Source organism: Schistocerca gregaria, chromosome X (assembly GCF_023897955.1).
Source record: "Schistocerca gregaria isolate iqSchGreg1 chromosome X, iqSchGreg1.2, whole genome shotgun sequence".
Classification (NCBI taxonomy): Eukaryota; Metazoa; Arthropoda; class Insecta; order Orthoptera; family Acrididae; genus Schistocerca; species Schistocerca gregaria.
Genome location: NC_064931.1, coordinates 159,579,972 through 159,599,651, shown reverse-complemented (window position 1 = coordinate 159,599,651; position 19,680 = coordinate 159,579,972). Strand labels below are relative to the sequence as shown.

General features: G+C 41.1%; 1 protein-coding gene across 3 annotated transcripts in view; it reads left to right on the top strand.

The window, feature by feature from the left end:
* LOC126297779 (cullin-5) overlaps positions 1–19,680 on the top strand; it is a 203,646-nt gene that overhangs the window by 156,845 nt on the left and 27,121 nt on the right. For all 3 annotated transcript variants that reach the window (XM_049988959.1, XM_049988958.1, XM_049988960.1), the window contains exons 12-14: positions 3,703–3,875; positions 8,028–8,189; positions 16,779–16,897. In XM_049988959.1, coding sequence (XP_049844916.1) covers positions 3,703–3,875; positions 8,028–8,189; positions 16,779–16,897 — 454 coding nt within the window. The remainder of the gene's footprint in view (positions 1–3,702; positions 3,876–8,027; positions 8,190–16,778; positions 16,898–19,680) is intronic.

Sequence of the window (19,680 nt, the reverse complement as noted above, 5' to 3'; positions counted from 1 at the left end):
CTTTTGATACATTCTATTGTTCACCATAAACAATTCTGTCACTGTAATTAGACATCATTACTTGTTCTTGGGTATAGTTGCACATAAATTGCTGCAAAAGTATTTTGTATGCTCACAGGGCAGAGAAAAAGTTGATATTTTTATTAAATTTCGAAACTGCTGTTTTGTGATTTATACATAAAATCCAAAATAACACCTACTGTATAAGACATTTATTTAGCATCTTGGGTTTGTTCTGAGGGTGAGTCAACTGCAAACAGCAAAACTGTCAACAAAAAATAGGGAGGGACACGAAAGGTGACAGTAGCCTGCTCTCAGCAGTGTACTATACATTCATTAGGTAGCTGCACTGTCCAGATGTACAAACACCAACACTGGAGTATTGTAAAAGGTATCTGCTGCACTAGCAACTTGCAGCACGGACAAACAACATTCTGTTACTTGATTTCTGCATACTGAAGGTAGGAACTTTGTTGAAATTCATAACAGAATAATTATGTGTCGTCGTCACTGCATCGTGTATATAGTTAAGTCATGACATTTGTTCAGGATTAGAGATGTTTTGTGTTAGTGTCCAGCAATCACAGCCACCATTGAAACCAATCTTGATGATGAAGAAATCGGTGGCACTGGATGATGTTGCAGCAACAGTAAACATTATTCATAGTTCAGTGCACTACATTCTACACAGTGTGCTCCAATTTAGCAAAGTGTCTGAGAGATGGGTGTCTTTGCAACTGACTCACCAACTGCAATGTTGAAATATTTAGTGGCAAGAAATATTCATTTGACTCATCCTTGTATATAATATTACTCAGAACAGTATGAAAGCTTTAAATGTGAAAAGATTTAATAAGTGAAACACTCATCTCAGATAATGTAAATGTATGAAAGAGACTCATTTTTAATTGCATTGAAGATAGTCTCAGCTCTTCCCAGCCTTTGTTACCCTGATTTCATATAGATACACAGGGTATATCATAATTAATGGCATAAATGAATACAGTTGAAAGTACGTGATGTTGTTGTGGTCTTCAGTGCAGCAGCACCCCTCCTGGGAGCCAGCTGTGGCCCAAGTACACTCCCGGAAATGGAAAAAAGAACACATTGACACCAGTGTGTCAGATCCACCATACTTGCTCTGGACACTGCGAGAGGGCTGTACAAGCAATGATCACATGCACGGCACAGCGGACACACCAGGAACCGCAGTGTTGGCCGTCGAATGGCGCTAGCTGTGCAGCATTTGTGCACCGCCGCCGTCAGTGTCAGCCAGTTTGCCGTGGCATACGGAGCTCCATCGCAGTCTTTAACACTGGTAGCATGCCGCGACAGCGTGGACGTGAACCGTATGTGCAGTTGACGGACTTTGAGCGAGGGCGTATAGTGGGCATGCGGGAGGCCGGGTGGACGTACCGCCGAATTGCTCAACACGTGGGGCGTGAGGTCTCCACAGTACATCGATGTTGTCGCCAGTGGTCGGCAGAAGGTGCACGTGCCCGTCGACCTGGGACCGGACCGCAGCGACGCACGGATGCACGCCAAGACCGTAGGATCCTACGCAGTGCCGTAGGGGACCGCACCGCCACTTCCCAGCAAATTAGGGACACTGTTGCTCCTGGGGTATCGGCGAGGACCATTCGCAACCGTCTCCATGAAGCTGGGCTACGGTCCCGCACACCGTTAGGCCGTCTTCCGCTCACGCCCCAACATCGTGCAGCCCGCCTCCAGTGGTGTTGCGACAGGAGTGAATGGAGGGACGAATGGAGACGTGTCGTCTTCAGCGATGAGAGTCGCTTCTGCCTTGGTGCCAATGATGTCGTATGCGTGTTTGGCGCCGTGCAGGTGAGCGCCACAATCAGGACTGCATACGACTGAGGCACACAGGGCCAACACCCGGCATCATGGTGTGGGGAGCGATCACCTACACTGGCCGTACACCTCTGGTGATCGGCGAGGGGACACTGAATAGTGCACGGTACATCCAAACCGTCATCGAACCCATCGTTCTACCATTCCTAGACCGGCAAGGGAACTTGCTGTTCCAACAGGACAATGCACGTACGCATGTATCCCGTGCCACCCAACGTGCTCTAGAAGGTATAAGTCAACTACCCTGGCAAGCAAGATCTCCGGATCTGTCCCCCATTGAGCATGTTTGGGACTGGATGAAGCGTCGTCTCACGCGGTGTGCACGTCCAGCACGAACGCTGGTCCAACTGAGGCGCCAGGTGGAAATGGCATGGCAAGCCGTTCCACAGGACTACATCCAGCATCTCTAAGATCGTTTCCATGGGAGAATAGCAGCCTGCATTGCTGCAAAAGGTGGATATACACTGTACTAGTGCCTACATTGTGCATGCTCTGTTGCCTGTGTCTATGTGCCTGTGGTTCTGTCAGTGTGATCATGTGATGTATCTGACCCCAGGAATGTGTCAATAAAGTTTCCCCTTCCTGGGACAATGAATTCACGGTGTTCTTATTTCAATTTCCAGGAGTGTATGAAGGATGAGCATCTCTGACCTGTCCTCCATATTGATACTAGGGCTGGAGGCCCTAATCGCTGTCAAATACTAAAGTATTCTTCACAGTTACGTAGAACTTTTAGATGAGTAAGGGTAAATTATGAAGCTGTGTGTAAATTCCCTGAACTAAAAGGGATCGTCAGTTGGAAATTGGAAAAAGCTTGAGACACCCATATGACAGTGTGAAACATGTGAAGTGTAGTCCCAGGTCGTTTCCAACAATATCGTCAAGATAGTAGATGTAATTTGGGAGAAACAAATAAAGAAGTATATGAAATATTGAAATTTATTCATGAAATCAAATTTAACTATAATAGTTATAGTGACCTACCTGAAGTGACATGTGAAAGTTTATACTGAATTGGGATACAAGGCCAGATTTCCCTCTTATTGTGAGTAGTCACCTTACTACTTACACCATCTGGTGGTACTCTGCAGATCAATCCAAACTTTAGTATGTCATACAGCTATAGATTTCTTCTCATAGATTATTAATTCATTGCCACACTAGCACATCTCATGATCATTGGGAAATGCGGGTTAGAGTCGTGGTCCGGCACAAATTTTCAAATGTTGCTTTATGCAGTTCATATGTGTCTATTACAGTTAAGTTGAATTACAGGAATAAATTTCAATATTTGAAAGTGTAGTTCATCAGCAAATATAAATATACATGAAATAGTTTCCCTGCATTCGTTATTATTATCATTATTATTGCTATTAAAAATATACAGGTAGCAAATATTTACGTTCCAAAACTGTGTGTGTTAATTTCTCTCTCTCTCTCTCTCTCTCTCTCTCTCTCTCTCTCTCTCTCTGATGTGAGCGTGTAACTTTTGATAGTCTGCTTTGCTTTGACTTAATGGTGCTGTATTAACATAACAGAATTTCAAATACACTTTGCAGGAAGCCTTAAAGACAACTTTTCAGTTATTTTGAGATGGCAGAAATGTGCTTGTTGCCTTACATAATTCATATGTGGCGGAGTTTCACCAAAAGCATGTTTTGTACATGGTAAACATCCAGGAAACTTGACCTTACAATGATAGCTGTGTCATTTCTGAAGAGGGATAAATAGTAACTTTGATGAAACACAACCAGACCTGGTTTTCCCTCTTGTTCTGGTTCATTTCAGATATGAACTAAAAAAATGCAAATTTTTGCAATGTTGTAATAGACTCGATCAACATCAAGATCTTGAATGCTGGGGCTTGGGCACGTGGAAGTGAACGTGTAACTGTGTCACTGCCTCTGGAGCTAGAAGACTACATTCCGGAAGTAGAAGATTTCTACAAAAAGAAACACAGTGGGAGGAAACTGCAATGGTACCATCATATGTCTAATGGGACGGTATGTAAAATAATTACAAAGAATTAAACTTTTTATGTTCATCCCCTGTTGAATTCATAAAAAGTTATGCGATGTCTAGAGTGAGTGAGTGAGTGAGTGTGTGTGTGTGTGTGTGTGTGTGTGTGTGTGTGTGTGTGTGTGTGTGTGTCTATATATATGAATAAGTCAGTGAGTCATCAGTTGCATTTTCTCTGATGTTTTGCGAGATATTTTCAGTTTTGTATTTGTGGTGTGTAGCTGGAATCAGCCCAAAGAAATTCTGCTCACCAAATCTTTCATGTGTCCTCCAGTGTAGACAGAAAGTGTTGGTTTGTTTCCGTTCCGAAGAAAATTATTTTTAAAGCGGATTTTTACACTCCCGTTCAATAGAATAGCCCCAAATTAGTCTACTGTGATATTTGTTCTATAAATATATATTAACAGACACAGTAAAACATTAAAAATAAAAAAATCTCCAACAGCGACTGCCAGCGCTACTGCATGGCGGTAGCAGTCACCCCGGGTCAGGACAGTGATGTTGCTGTTGGAGTACTGGTTATTCTTCGTGTTTTACTCTACATGTTAATGCACATCAATAAAATGAGTATCATACTAGACTAGTTTGGGATTGCTGTACCAAATGGGCATGTTAAATTCCACTTCAACATTTTTTTTTTTTGCCCCCCCCCCCCTCTCTCTCTCTCTCTCTCTCTCTCTCTCTCTCTCTCTCTCTCTCTCTCTCTCTCTCTCTCTCTCTCTCTCTGTGTGTGTGTGTGTGTGTGTGTGTGTGTGTGTGTGTGTGTGTGTGTGTGTGTGTGTGTTGGCATTGGTTGTTGCATGGAAGATGTGATGATTAGTGGTTACTCAGGCTGTCTCCAGCTACTGGCTACACATTGCAAAAGCAGAAACTGCAAATATCTGGCGAAACTCCAGAGAAATTGCACGCAATGACTCTTAGGAGAGACACCCAAAGTGTGTATATGGATATAAATGCTTTTGTCAGAAGTTATTGCTGTTGGGTTCTGACTAAGAAGAAAATTATTAAACATAATGTAAGATCATCATCTGATGTTATCATTCAGTGCTTCTCCATATAATAATTTATGGAATATTTTTATTTGTGCATCTAGAGATGAAAGATGAATAACTGAAACAGTCTTATGTGCATTGGAAGACAAAAAAGATGATGCACCATGAAGGAGCTATGCAAATTGGTTACAAATTGACTTTCATACAAGTATCAATGGAAAATGCAAAATTGTAAACTTTGGTGGCTAATGGATGAATGTGTGATGCTGCAGTGCAATTCACCTGCAGCTGGCAAAGACACTAAACAGGCTACATGTCGATAACAGGGCATCAAGTATTTGCGAATTTCATTCTGCACAGATGGTTGGACAGTAACTGTGCCTTCCATACAGGCAGATGAACAATGTACACAGATGTCCACATTTGAAAGAGAATGTGTACTTGAGGCCAAAGAAGCCAGTTGGAGTAATTTGCCAGATGCTCAGCATTTGAACAGGAGCGATATCACCATTCGGTAATGTTGGTAGGAATTGGTGAACCATGACAAAACTCAGTGTGAAGAAGGAAGCAGCCAAGCTAGAGGGATGGCAGAACACGAGGACTGAGCAGCTGTCAGAGGCACTTAGAGCCCCCAAATCATCATCATCATAATCTATCCAATGTGTAACTGGTGCTTTAGTGACCACAAAAACAACTAATAGGCGAGTCACAGAAAGGGCCACTTTTGCCAAATACCATTGTCAGCTTTACACCAGAAAACTCATTTTCAGTGGTGTCGGACACATTTGGTCTGTAATGTCATTGACTGGAATATAATAGTCTTCAGCGATGAGTCCTGCTTCGAATTGCATTACAATGACCAGCCAATGCATGTCTGAAGACTTCCTGGGCTGGGGTTGGATATCAACTTGACTGTCGCCTGCCATACAGTCCTACAACCAAGAATGATGGTCTGGGATGCAATTTCATTTCGTAGCAGGACCACTTTTGTTGTCATCTGCAGCACCCTTGCAGCACAGCAGTGCATAGATGATATTCTATGTCCCGTTTTGTTGCCCTTCCTAGCAGGCTGACCTGGGCTTATATTTCAGCAAGGCGATGACTACCAGCACATGGCAAGAGGTTCTACTACTTGTTTTCGTGCTTGCCAAACCCTATCTTGATGAGCAAGGTCAGTGAGTCTTTCACCAGTTGAGAACATTTGGAGCTCTATCGGGAGGGCCTTCCAACTAGCTTGGGATTTGGATGATCTAATGTGCTAACTGGACAGAATTTGGCATGATATCTCACGGGAGGACATCCGACGACTCCATCAATCAACACCACTGCTTGCGTAAGGGCCAGAGGTGGACCAATGTGTTACTGACTTGCTCAATTTGTGACACCCTTTCTCTCGAATAAATCATAGAGTTTTCTGGAATTTAATCATTCGATTGTCTTTACACTTACATCACATCTACAGATTTCTGTCCCATTTGGTTAATTCCTTTGTAGTACTTTTTTTTTTGGTCGTGTGTTTTGTTTTCAGGTGCGGTAATTACTAATATTAAAGTATGAACCAATGAATACACAATAGTTTCACTCCCTTCCCCCTCACGCTCTCTCCCTTCCCCCTCACGCTCTCTCCCTTCCCCCTCACGCTCTCTCCCTTCCCCCTCACGCTCTCTCCCTTCCCCCTCACGCTCTCTCCCTTCCCCCTCACGCTCTCTCCCTTCCCTCCTCCTTCTCACTCTCACCTTCCCCTCTTTTGCCTCGTCATACTGTACTAATGATTCTTCCAATTGACAGTTTCTTTGTACCTTCATCTCATCAGTCTTTTCAAATGTTTCGTGAAATGATTCTTCATGTGATTCCCGGGTTTTCCTTCATTTGTTCAGTTGACTTGTAAATGTGTTTTATATTTGGCAAGAAGAAGAAAAAGGAAGATTTAGGTTTAGCATCCCATCAATATTTTGGTTTTTCTGTCAGAACTACACAGATGTTTACTAAACTGTGGAATACAGAGATCATTGGAATACCCAATAGCCTTGTGCTAGTGGTGATTGGAGCGGGTTAGGTGCTGAATCAAGTCACAGAGCTGAGGTAGTGACCATCCATTACTAACCATTCTCAGTAAAAGTGCACTGGAGGTCTAAACTTAGCAAGTGTAGTTAGATGGTAGATCCATTCAGCATAAACTGGTAGAAAACAGACTAACAATGGCCTGATGTTGCACAAAGGTGATGGCCGGAGTGGCCGAGTGGTTTTAGGCGCTTGTGTGGAACCGCACAAACGCTACGGTCACAGGTTTGAATCCTGCTTTGGGCATGCATGTGTGTGATATCCTGAGGTTAGATAGGCTTACGTAGTTCTCAGTTCCAGGGGACTGATGACCTTAGATATTAAGTCCCATAGTGCTCAGAGCCATTTGAACCATTTTTGCAAAAAGGCTTAAAGGCTTGAGCAAACGAGCATTGCCAACCAGTGTTGCGCGTCTTCGTGGAAGTTGACAGCATAATGACGGCACAAAGACATTTCTGTCAACAGCACATACCAACTGTGTGCACCACCCGTCGGGATGCTGTCCCCATTGGAACTGAGGCCACATACTCTACATTGTTTGTAATTTCTGGTGGCACTGAGGCCTGCTGCCCCTGAAATTCCCATAAGTGGATTTGGAATTGCTGACCTTAGACTGGCCGACGACATTGTTAGTTGGATCACTGAGACCATATCCGATTTTGGTGTCAACAAACAATCCAATATTTTATGAGTGATACTTCGTGTATGTGCTATAGATGACACACACACACACACACACGCGCCATCATTTGATAATCTTAAGTTTGCAGGCTTTCGCAGTTGGAGTCACTTTCATTAAATTCTTGTGGGTTGTAGATCACGTCACACAAGTGAAGTTCAGTTGCAGTAGTTGAACCATTCAGTTGCAGTAGTTACTGAAACATCAGTTTGCCCTTTTACAATGTGACACATTCTACAATCTGGGAGAATTTCATGGAATATGACAATTGTTGTCAAAACTTCTTTGATGTAAAACTTGGAGAGGTTCGTGTCATATTGCTGTGGAATGCAAATATAATGGTGTGTCACTTATGTGTTGTTATTTAATTTAAATTTTATGCTTTATCAACTTAAATTTTTCAGATAACATTTGCAAATAATGTTGGAAGATATGATGTAGATGTCACCACTTTCCAAATGGCAGTTCTTTTTGCATGGAATCAGCGCCCATACGATAAAATACCATACGAAAATTTAAGGCTGGCCACAGAGTTACCTGATCCAGAGCTTAGAAGAACATTGTGGGTAAGAAGTTAAATAGAGTTAAAATGTTGTTGCTGTGTACATTGTGATTGCCTTGTACTAAGAAGAGTCATTATTGAGCTCATTTGTAGTGGACTTTTAAAGGAAATGTTACTTGTGTTCTTTAGGAAGCTGACAACACCCACTTGACAAAATATTGTGAAACATTGTTTTGATCCAATATGTGAGACACTGTGTGATGAATAGTATAATGAATTGCAATCACTGTAACTCATGCAAATACTTACATTGTCAGCTACATTTTTTGCATCACTGTTATTAGAGATTATGATTTCCAGATGCTTGGAAAAACTGTGACTTCTTAGACACTTCATGTCAGGGTTGAGGGTATAATTCTCTATCCATCCACTCTTTGAGGCTATTTTTGTGCATGCACTATGACTGCAGTAATATTATGCACACACCTGCTTATTTTCAAGAGTCACTAATAATGTGATATGAGGTGCCATCCAAAATTTTCAGGACTGTTGCTGCCATCTGTTGAAAACCTTACCTTTGGACTAATGGTCACCATCACCCTTGAAGTAGTTCCCATCCACACGTACACACTGGTCCCAGCATTTGTGCCATTGGTCAAATGTTTTCTGGAAGTCCTGGTTTTTGAGGGCATTTAACACCGCTAGCGATGCTTCTTGAATCCTCCCTAGAGTATCGAGCCAACGGCCTTTCAACTTGTTTCAGTTTTGGGAATAGCACGAAATCGCAAGATGCCAAATCTGGTGAGTATGATGGGTGGGGTACAACCGCCATGTTGTTTTTCAACAAAAATTTCCTGGTGGGCAAGGACTTGTGACAGGGTGTGTTGTCGTGATATAGCAGCCAGTTCCCTTGTTGCCAAAGTTCAGCCCGTCATCGCCGCATGTTTTCACGGAGCAGTTGCAAAACGTCACAGTAGTACGCGGAATTCACGGTTGGGTTGGGTGGGACGAATTCTTTGTGCACAATTCCATTGGTAACAAAGAAAACAATAATCATGCTCTTCACTTTGCCCTTCACCTGTCTTGCTTTTTTGGGTTTTGGAGAGCCCGAGCACAGATTCACACAGATTTTGATACAAACGTGCTGCTCTGTTCACAGATCCATAGTAAAATTGAGACACACACACACACACACACACACATACACACACACACACACACACACACACACACACACACACACACACACACACTAGTATGGAAATTGCTGTGGACACGCAATATGACCTCCCAGCTGAATGCCACTTCGCACACTGAGTCATCAGATATGCAGCTCTTGCCACCTAGCGGTGCAAAGATCTACCACTCCTATTTTTCAGATGGCAGCACCAGTCCCGAAAATTTTGGATTCCACCTCATAATTATAATCTTCTGAAGAAGGGCATTGGGTGCGTGAAAGTAATAGAGAATTAAAATTCCTTTTCTATAACTAGTTTATGATTTTTCAGCTAATAGACAGATAGTTGTTGAAGAGGGATAAAGTACTATCTTTGAGACATGCCTAGATACAAATGGCTCTCCTATTCACCTTCTGCTTCCATAGCTTCAATAGACCGCACAGCGAGACTGCAGTGTGAAATGACAGCCGTCTTCTTTGAAGGGCCATAACAGACCGTAGAAGTTTATCCACAATAGCGGCTCGATATTGGAGCATTGCGACCAATAAGATATACCTGCACTGATAAAGTGATGCTGCTTACAGCAGGCTGGATTTGTGCTTGGGTGTTATTGAGTAAATTTCCATTACTTGAAAGCCACAAAACTCTGAGACTGAAATGAGCCTTTGAAATGCGTGAATGATAAGCAAGACTCACTGCTTGGACAAGTCAATCCAGTATTAACTTTATTAGTTCATAGTGTTATTTACTCACATAGTCTCTGCTGACCCTCAGATCATTTTAATGCTATGTCATATTATAATTGTCATTTCTTAGGTAACTATGATGTAAAAAAGTACTGCATGTATGAAACCCAGGTCTGATGTAAGAGAGGGCCTGATGGCCCTAACCAGATCACTTTACATAAATAAACAAAAATAAAATAAATACAGTGATGTCTACAAACATGTTAGATGCTACCATAATGACTGCAATCTGGAAACCTACATTGTTGCCAGTACAGTAAGCAAACGCTAAGACCATCCACACACACAGCAACTGAAAAGAAATGCAACAGGCATGTGATTTAAATGGCAGCAGGTTGCTGAGTAGCTGACAACGCAGTTCCTCACTTAGTGCAACTGTGAAATGAGAATCTGCAGTTGCTGTGTGCGAATGAGGAGGAGGAGGAGGAGGAGAGGTAGTATTATTTCTTGCACCCGAACATCATTTGGTTACACTTGTCATGTCGAGTACAGATTTGAGATCGGAGGAACATGGGGGTCTCTGTTACTGTTACACATGAGTGAGAAAACAGAGAAAATTCTGGATTCATCCATACATCCAAAGAAACAAACTGCAGTCTGTATGTAGCAACCAAGGAACTGCAACAGACAGATTAGAAAGTCATAGTTTTTTTATAGAACAACTAAACAGTTATACAGTGATTTTTCCACAGCTGATTTCTTCCACCATAGATCAGATTAGTTGTACTTTTGTTTTCTGTAGATCTGTAGTGAGGAGATCTTCCAGGATGTAATTCATATCAGAAAAATGAGAATACACAGTAACTATTTACAAATAAAAACAAATAAACTAATATAACTTCCACATATCTCAAGTTAAATGATCCTAGTGGATGTGTAATAAGCCAAACAAATCTTAAACATATTCTCTTCTAAAAGGCAATAAATAAGTTGTTGCAAAACATGTAAATGTTCAATACTCCCAGGTGCCTATGATAATTCTTAGGCTATTGTAGCTATGAAGCATCATCTAGAAAAATCATTTTAAATGCCGTTACTGAACTGACTACAGATGATCTTGTAGGTAGGTCAACTACAGTTATGAGTAATCATGTTAGATGTTATTAGTAACATATACTCATCAGTTAGATCTACTAACAAATTTGTCAGTGGAGTAGGAGTTGGCCACAAATAAATCCTTCAGGTTCCTCTTAAACTGAACTTTATTAGTAGTTAAACTTTTTATGGCTGCAGAACAACAAGACTTTCATCAACATGCAGCTGTTGTTGAGGCATATAATGGTGATGAAGCACATTATTGGCAATGTTCAGCATAATATCAAACTTTGCAGTGGGGTCATACGTGGATGGCCAGGAGGGTGCAATTTTGTATTGTCTGTCAAGTGGAAAAATTTTAGGAGCAACTGAAATCTATTTCGCAAAAACATACGGGAAAACCATGGAGTTGCCATATTTTCATCTGTGGACCATTAACTAAAAATTGTCGGTTTATTTAAGAGTCCCATATTTAGTATTACTGCCACAAAATCCTCATTTATGGAAGTGAGGTAGGATACCACTTTCTCACACGAGAGTTCACTGATAAGTTTACGTTTGCTTCGAGAAATTGCCGAGATGCCTGTTTGTGTCTGTTGCGATTATTGTAAACAGTTGCACCGAAAAAAGTTAAAAATCAATTGGTGTAGCATTTATTGGTACATGTTTGGGGCCTGGTAATTCCAAGAATTAGAAGCAGTGAGGAGCAGGATTGTCCAACTCATCAGTTCCAAATTCAGCAAACTTGTCGCTCGCTGCAGTCAATTCTTCAACATTGTCTTCATCGCTGCTGGGTGCAGATTCAGCTATTGATGACTAACATGATGAGATGTCGCCACTAGACCACTTATACGTCGATCCACTGTTTGAAAAACCTGCTAAACCGTTCTCACTTTTACTACTGTCTGCAGTATAGATCGTACTCAAATGAGACTTCTTTCTTGGCGGCGCCATGGTGTCTTCAAAACGAACGAAAAACAATCTTGTGTTTGGAACTCAAAAATATCGATTATTGGCATTGTCAATCGAAACGAAGTACTTTACGACTATCTTTCAACCTTTGTTTGTCTTCCTGACATTGATTTACCATGATCTGTGCCTTAGTTTGAAAGAAAAGTGTATGAAAATGGCAGTACGATTAGATCATACGTGGCACATTTTGTGCGTACAGCACGATCCGATTAGATCTTATTTGGCACTAAAAGGGTTAAACCCTCCTAAGACCGAACTGTACATTTGATAGCAAATTATGTGATATAAAATGGTCAATTTTCCTTTCCTATATAGCCTTTTCAGTAACTTTAGCAAACACTGATGGCATAGAAATAGGTCTAAAATTGTCTACATTATCCCTTTCTCCCTTTTTATAAAGTGGCTTTACTACTAAGTACTTAAATCATTCAGGAAACTGACCATTCTTAGAGGAAAAATTACAAATATGGCTAAGTACAGGGTTAACATGTACAGCACATTACTTCAATATTCTACTAGGCATTCCATGATATCTGCGAGAGTTCTGAGTCTTCAGTAATTTGATCATTGACTCTCTCTCCATCTTGTCAGTGTCACATACGAGTATTTCAGACATCAATGTCAGAAATGCATATTTCAGGAGTCTTATGATTCCCTGTAGAAACTGAGTTTTTATTAAATTCGCCAGCGATGCTCAGAAAATGATTGTTAAATACTGTACATGTATCTGACTTACCAGTAACAGAAATATTTTTACTGTGAACTGACTTCATATCATCGACCTTGTGCTGGTAACCAGACACTTCTTTCACAACTGACCATATGATTTTAATTTTATACTGTGAATTAGCTGTTGTATTTGCATATCACATGCTCTTTCCCTTTCTAATAACATTTTAAGCCCCTTACAATACTGTTTGCAATGGGTTGCTGTAGCTTGATTGTGACCACGTCTAACATTTTGATATAATTCCCACATTGTTCAACATGATATCCTTATCCCACTATTCAGCCACCCAGGCTGCCTTTACTGCTAGTACCCTGTTTAGAACGTTCTAATGGAAAGCAACTCTCAAAGAGCATGAGAAATGTCTTAAGGAAAGCATTATATTTGTAATCTGTGTTATTACCACTCTTGTTCCTCTATTGATGTTGGATTAGCTTTTCTTGGGGATTTGCACATTTTTCTATCATTTTCTTGCAGTTTTAACAGTTAGTTTAGACTTGAAAATGTAAATTGATTGGCTACTGTACGATTTACTTGTTTTCAGTCCGGTGACATACTGGAAATTTTATTTTAAACACGAGATGTACAGTATGCTTACCCCAATAAATCTCCGAAAGGAAAAGAGGAGGGTCAGAGTTCATCATCCTCTTGACATTAGGGTAATTAGAGCAGTAGTTTAAGCTGAGGGGAACATGGTGTTAAAGAACTGGGGCCTTTGAGAGAACCACCAGTTTTTCCCACAAAATGATGTAGGGGAACTGTGCACAAACTAACCAGGCTGAGTGGGTGGGGATTTGGAACACTGCTGCTCCCAAAAACAATGCCTTAATCACAGTGCCACTTCTCCAAACACATCCCAGACATGTTTAATAGAAATGAAGTCCAGCAAAATGGCAACCTTGTAGTGTGTGATCCACTAAATGAACTGCTCAAACACAAGCTTTGTTACCTACAAAAAAAGAAAAGAAATGTCAACAGTGTTAACCTTTAGTACAACAGAAGGTTGGAATTGTTGGCTCTGTACTTTAAAGCTCTTAAAGGAACACATCTGATTATAAGAGATAAACGGTCTGTAAATGCTGGATATTGCACACACCATCAGTCTTTCGCCACAAAATGTGTGTTTTTTATGCACAAACAATGTTGTGTTTCTCATCCGTGGCTGTCACTCAAGGTTAATTTGTCAACTGTCTGGTTCGACACATGATCGTGACTAGTTAAAACAAAATGTGACTCCACTCTTCCTCACTCCTTCGCACTTGGGACTGTATGTGTATGAACAACTCCCACAAATAGGACTGTAGACAGTTTTGCTTGATTTTCTACCTCGTATTGCTGTTTGCAAGGTTCATTGAAAGTTGCATCCTGCAGTTGTCACCAGTTTTCTGAGACCAGTATGTTAAGATGATGTCCAGTTGAAACAGTTTATAGATGTGGATGTAATTGTCACTTTGGTTCTGTTCCTACAGCCACACTATTTTAAGAACTTTGTTACAGTAAGAAAAAAAAAAAATTGTTGCTACCATCAGGATTAGTAGCCGCATGGCTATTAAATTTACTAATGTTTTTCACCTATTAGTATCATTATTTTTCTAATACTTGCCATCAGCACTCGTTACTGTGTGCATAACAGAAAATTTAGGGGAATGATCCACACTATGTATTGTGGGTGTTTAGAAGTCATGTATATTCAGTTTTACCCTACTTCATAGATGCGTTCATCATACTTCATCGCCGCTATAGAGAATTATAATGTTGCAACTTACTTCAGCATTTTTAAATGGGAAATCAGTCACATTTAATCTGTATTATGCTTAATTTTGAGTTCTCAGTTGCAGAGAACATAATCTGATCTTACTGTGTATTTGTAGTGTTGCAGCCTAACAACATGCATCATTGCAGCCACTTCGGTTCTTTGGAGTAGGGGAGACTCCACTGACCTTAAGATTGTTACACAAGATTCTGTTGTAATCATTTATGACATGTTTGCTTGTCCAAGGTTCTATGACTTCATAGGCTGTTGAAACAACTCCATCACCAGTCCCAGCTTCTCTCAGAATACACTGCTGATAACTATAATCATCAGTTCAAGATTTACATTTCTGTAAAATGATTCTGAACTTATCACATTATATTTCTTGCCTGAATACAGCCTCGATTATGTTTCTAAACTTGTGGGAGCTTATTACCTGTATGTAATGTTATGAATATATAGTTGCGCTTCATTACTTTTTCTAATAATCCTATTATCCTGTGAATATCGTTTTCCTTGAAATAACCAAATAATTTGTCAAATATTATAATGTAAGGAATCCTTCAACAATGTTTAGGCTACAAGTGCCACTTGAGTGTTGTTAAATTAGAAGTGCCTCAGAGGTGCCCATCAATTTTGACTGTGTACTTGGGTGAGGAACCCAGATTTCTTACATAGCTGTTGATCTTCTGACACTGATGTTATGTGACCACAGTTGGGTGTTGTAGCTAAATGTTCAACTATTGAGCTCCAAATGAGTGCAGTGCTGATATAGTGAATCATTATTGGGCCAAAAAAAATTGAACATGTAAGCTCTAGTGCACAAACCATACTTTTTTTCTGTGTTACGGTTCTCAGTAATCCGTGGCCTTCTATTGATTGCTGATTCTTTTTCCAGCTGCTCACCAAGGAATGTGGCACTGTGGTTATGACAGTGGACTCACATTTATGAGGAACAAAGCTAGAACACCTAGCATACTGTCCAATAGTTGATCCCATTAATCACTTCAGATAAAGGCCAGGATGGTTCCTTTAATAAAGCATTTACCTATTTCCTGATCGTCCAATTAGTATTGTGTTCCTAATGACCTTATTGTCACAAAGACATTAACTGTATCCATTCTGGCTATTTGTGGAAAATGCTTCTGTATCCAACACACACTGGAAAAATGGCGGGGCCCATTGCCTAGTATGTACAAGTAACTTAAAAGGAGAACTAAATGTAGTGAGTTTCTCTTAAGAAGTGATAAAAATACAAAAATAATACTAAAAGCATGTCAGCATGTGCTTTTGGCAAAGAAGGGAGCAAGGGGCACAGGTGACAAAGCATCACTTTCCATTATCTAGAAAAGTTTAGCGAGTTGTTGACACTCAGAAATTCATTCATTTGTAGTGAAAATGATTATTCATTGTGATGTTAAGAAAATGCTGCATTTTATTGCAGTGGAATTAGAAAACACCCAAACTTTTATAAAATTTGGCTTCATGTAGGGGAGGATGAGAAGGATGTTGTTGTGTGTCTTTTCGTCCGAGCACTCAAAATTATTCATACCAGACCTAATTAAGCAACATCTTGTGGGCTCAATGCCTTATCTATATAATGAACATTTGTCTTTTCCTATACCATCACTGTCACTATTATGGGGAGAGGTCAATTTGACTCAGCACACGAATGATGTGGTGGAGCATAACTGAAAATGTAATTTTCTTTTTCAATTTGTAATGAGCAATGATACTTAATATAGTGTTCTTTTTTATTTTCTTGTAATTTTTGAAATTAAGAAGCAGAGTTTTGAACAAAAAGGCCAGAAATTCACTTGAAGTTTTACATCAACACAAAAATACTATTTGGTGGCAAGTGCCAGATATAAATACAGTACACTTTCCACTGCTGCAAATAAAGAAAAACATTACTTTGTCACTGATAAAATGAAGCACTCTTACAATTATTTTCAGTATTGTTAATGCATTCACATTGCACTATTTTCCCTCTCCAAGGCTTTCTTGTGTTGTACATTCAAATTTTGTTTTCCTGTGTTTCTTGTTGCCACACCGTTACCAAACTTTATGTGACACTTATTGAAAAGAAAATCAGTGAAACCAAGTACTGGTAAAGATAGTTTCATTTCAGTAGTTCCTTACTTACGGGGAATGTAATGTATATTTATGTATCATGGCATCTTGTTTTGTCCTTTTTCTGCCCTTTGCCAAATTAATAATTGATAATTATCACTCATTTCAGTCTCTTGTCGCATTCCCAAAGCTTAGAAGGCAAGTTCTGTCATACGAACCAGAAGTGCAGTCACCAAAGGACTTCGAGGAAAACACCATGTTCTGGGTTAATCAAGAATTTGCTCTGGTGTGAGTATTGCATTTAGTCATCTAACGTTTCTGGCTAAGTTTATGTGTAGTGTTTATGTCTGTAGGTAACATAATTTAAAAAATGAGGTAAGATGTTTTTATATGTTGCAAATGGAAGAGGGTAAAAAATTGGGGATGATATTATAACTACATATTTCTCACTTTCCAAGTCATCTTCAAAATGGATAAGATATGCAAAAATAACTATGGACATATCATCACTTACAGACACAATGCAGTAAGCAAGGCAATCATGAAAGCTGCAGTGTGTCTGAGTGTAGCATAGTCTAGGGGAGGGTCGGACCACAGCAAAATACTTCATTTGTGCACTACGAGAGCAGCTTTGTGCCTGAGATAGTGCCTGTCGATGATAACAGTGGTGCACTTCTAATTAACTATAAACTAGCCCACCTGTCTAGCCACACGGTCTAATGCACTGCTTCCCGAGTGGGAAGAAGTGCCGGTCTCTGGCATTAGCCTGGCAGATTAGTGTCAAGGTCTGGTGTGCCAGCCAGCCTGTGGATGGTTTTTAAGGTTGTCCATTTACCTCTGCGAACACGGCCTGGTTCCCCTTTATCCACCTCAGTTACTCTGTGTTGGCGATTGCTGCGCAAACACCGTTTACTTGTACGCGGACACCATAATTATTCTACCACGCAAACATTGAGGTTTCCCTTGTCTGGTATGAGACAACCTGGGGGGGGGGGGGGGGGGGGGCGGGCGGTGGGGGTTGTCCACTGGGTGGCCAACTGCACAATAACCCTGGGTTTGGTATGCGGGCAGTGTTGGGGTGGCTGGATTGCTCTCGCCTGTTGTGGGGTTGTGAACCACTGAGGGCTATGGCAGGACGGAGCCTCCCCATCATTTCTAGGTCCCCGATATAATACATACATACAGTACTTTCTTGAGAATGAAAATATGCCTCTTCAATTATATTGTATTTATTAGATACGAAACATCACATTTATGTACACTATAATACAGAATGGTAAACATTTATATTAAACAAATTGATTTCCTCAAATAAAAATTATTACATAACTATACACCATGGACACTTTTTAATAAGAAGTAGTTGTCATTAGTTCTAAGTTCCCTTCTGAGGACTTGTAGTGTTGGTCTCTTCTTACTTTCATTATATTGTGAAAACAACCACTCTGTATCCCCCCTCTCTGTCCTCACTGCCCGCTCCCCCTGCTGTCTCTGTCCTCACTGCCCGCTCCCCCTGCTCTCTCTGTCCTCACTGCCCGCTCCCCCTGCTCTCTCTGTCCTCACTGCCCGCTCCCCCTGCTCTCTCTGTCCTCACTGCCCGCTCCCCCTGCTCTCTCTGTCCTCACTGCCCGCTCCCCCTGCTCTCTCTGTCCTCACTGCCCGCTCCCCCTGCTCTCTCTGTCCTCACTGCCCGCTCCCCCTGCTCTCTCTGTCCTCACTGCCCGCTCCCCCTGCTCTCTCTGTCCTCACTGCCCGCTCCCCCTGCTCTCTCTGTCCTCACTGCCCGCTCGCACCTCCACCCTTTCGGCTCTGCCCAACCCGCAATACTATCGCGTGAGAGGTAACACCTGCAGGTCTAGGACACCTGTGACATTATATTCCGCCATCAGAATTCCATAAATCACTACCGTCTGTGATCTGTTCGTCATCCAAGACGATGCACGCCATTCGTCGGCTGTCTGTACTTCACAGTCGTGGCTTCTGTGTGAATGCAACCGTGTGTGTTGTGGGTGTAATGGCAACTGTGCATGGGATGGTAATTCCTTAGTCCAGCTACTACTATTCTCAGACCTGTGTTGTGGGGTGGTGGAGAAGTTTGCAGGGATTCCTTTACTTGTTCTCAGATGGCAGGTGCAGATGTGAAGGGGCTAAGATGTACTTACATGACACTGTAATCCTCCCCTGGAGTGGTAAGCAGGAACCTTGACGATGAGTATGCCTCCCCTCACATTCCCATACAGTCTGAGATCGGGTCACTGTCACATCTGAATGCCCCACAAATCTGGATATTGCGTGATTCAACTAGCTGACCAAATGGGCAACCAGAACGAGGCCACTTTCAAAGTTTGTCAGGTGCCAATAAGGCTGTCTCGCCCGAGTGTGTGGCATCCTTGTGTCCTTCTGCAGTCCCTCGACATCTCACGCTGCTTGTACCCTTTATATATCCTACTAGGCTCAGTAATACTGCTAAACGCAAACAATCTAGAGCACTTTGGTGACTGTTCACTCTGTCCGAGACAAGGGCAACAGTAATCGTGTACGTACCCAGTCCACTGACGGTGTATAAATTCATGAAGTTATGTTAACATCTGACAACATATTCAGTGTTTTCATCGAGCCGTGTATATACTGTTTAATTTGCCATTTTAGACAATTAATAGGGTAAATTTTCTGTACTTCATAATAATGTGTGTGGAAAGAATATATTTAAATTTATAAGGTGTCTGTTGAGATTACTTAATGTTTGTTACACTAACAAAAATAATAATCTTACCTCATTTGCAACTAACTCTGAAACAATTGTATGCATATACCTTCTTATCAGGAAATCTAGCATTTCAAATACAGGGAAACTAAGCCATTCAAAAATTGCCATTTCGTGCAGTGGTGCCTAGTTTAATTCTTATCTCAGTGACTCGATCAATGTCGAGTATCATTCTCAGGAAAGTTTTCAGGCTGAAAAACTGAGTGAATGTTTTGTTCGGCATTAACTTCTCTCCTCGATTATTGAGCGGTTAGTGGAAGGTTTGACAGACCGCAAAACAAGGAGGCCACTTACCTAAAAGAACTAC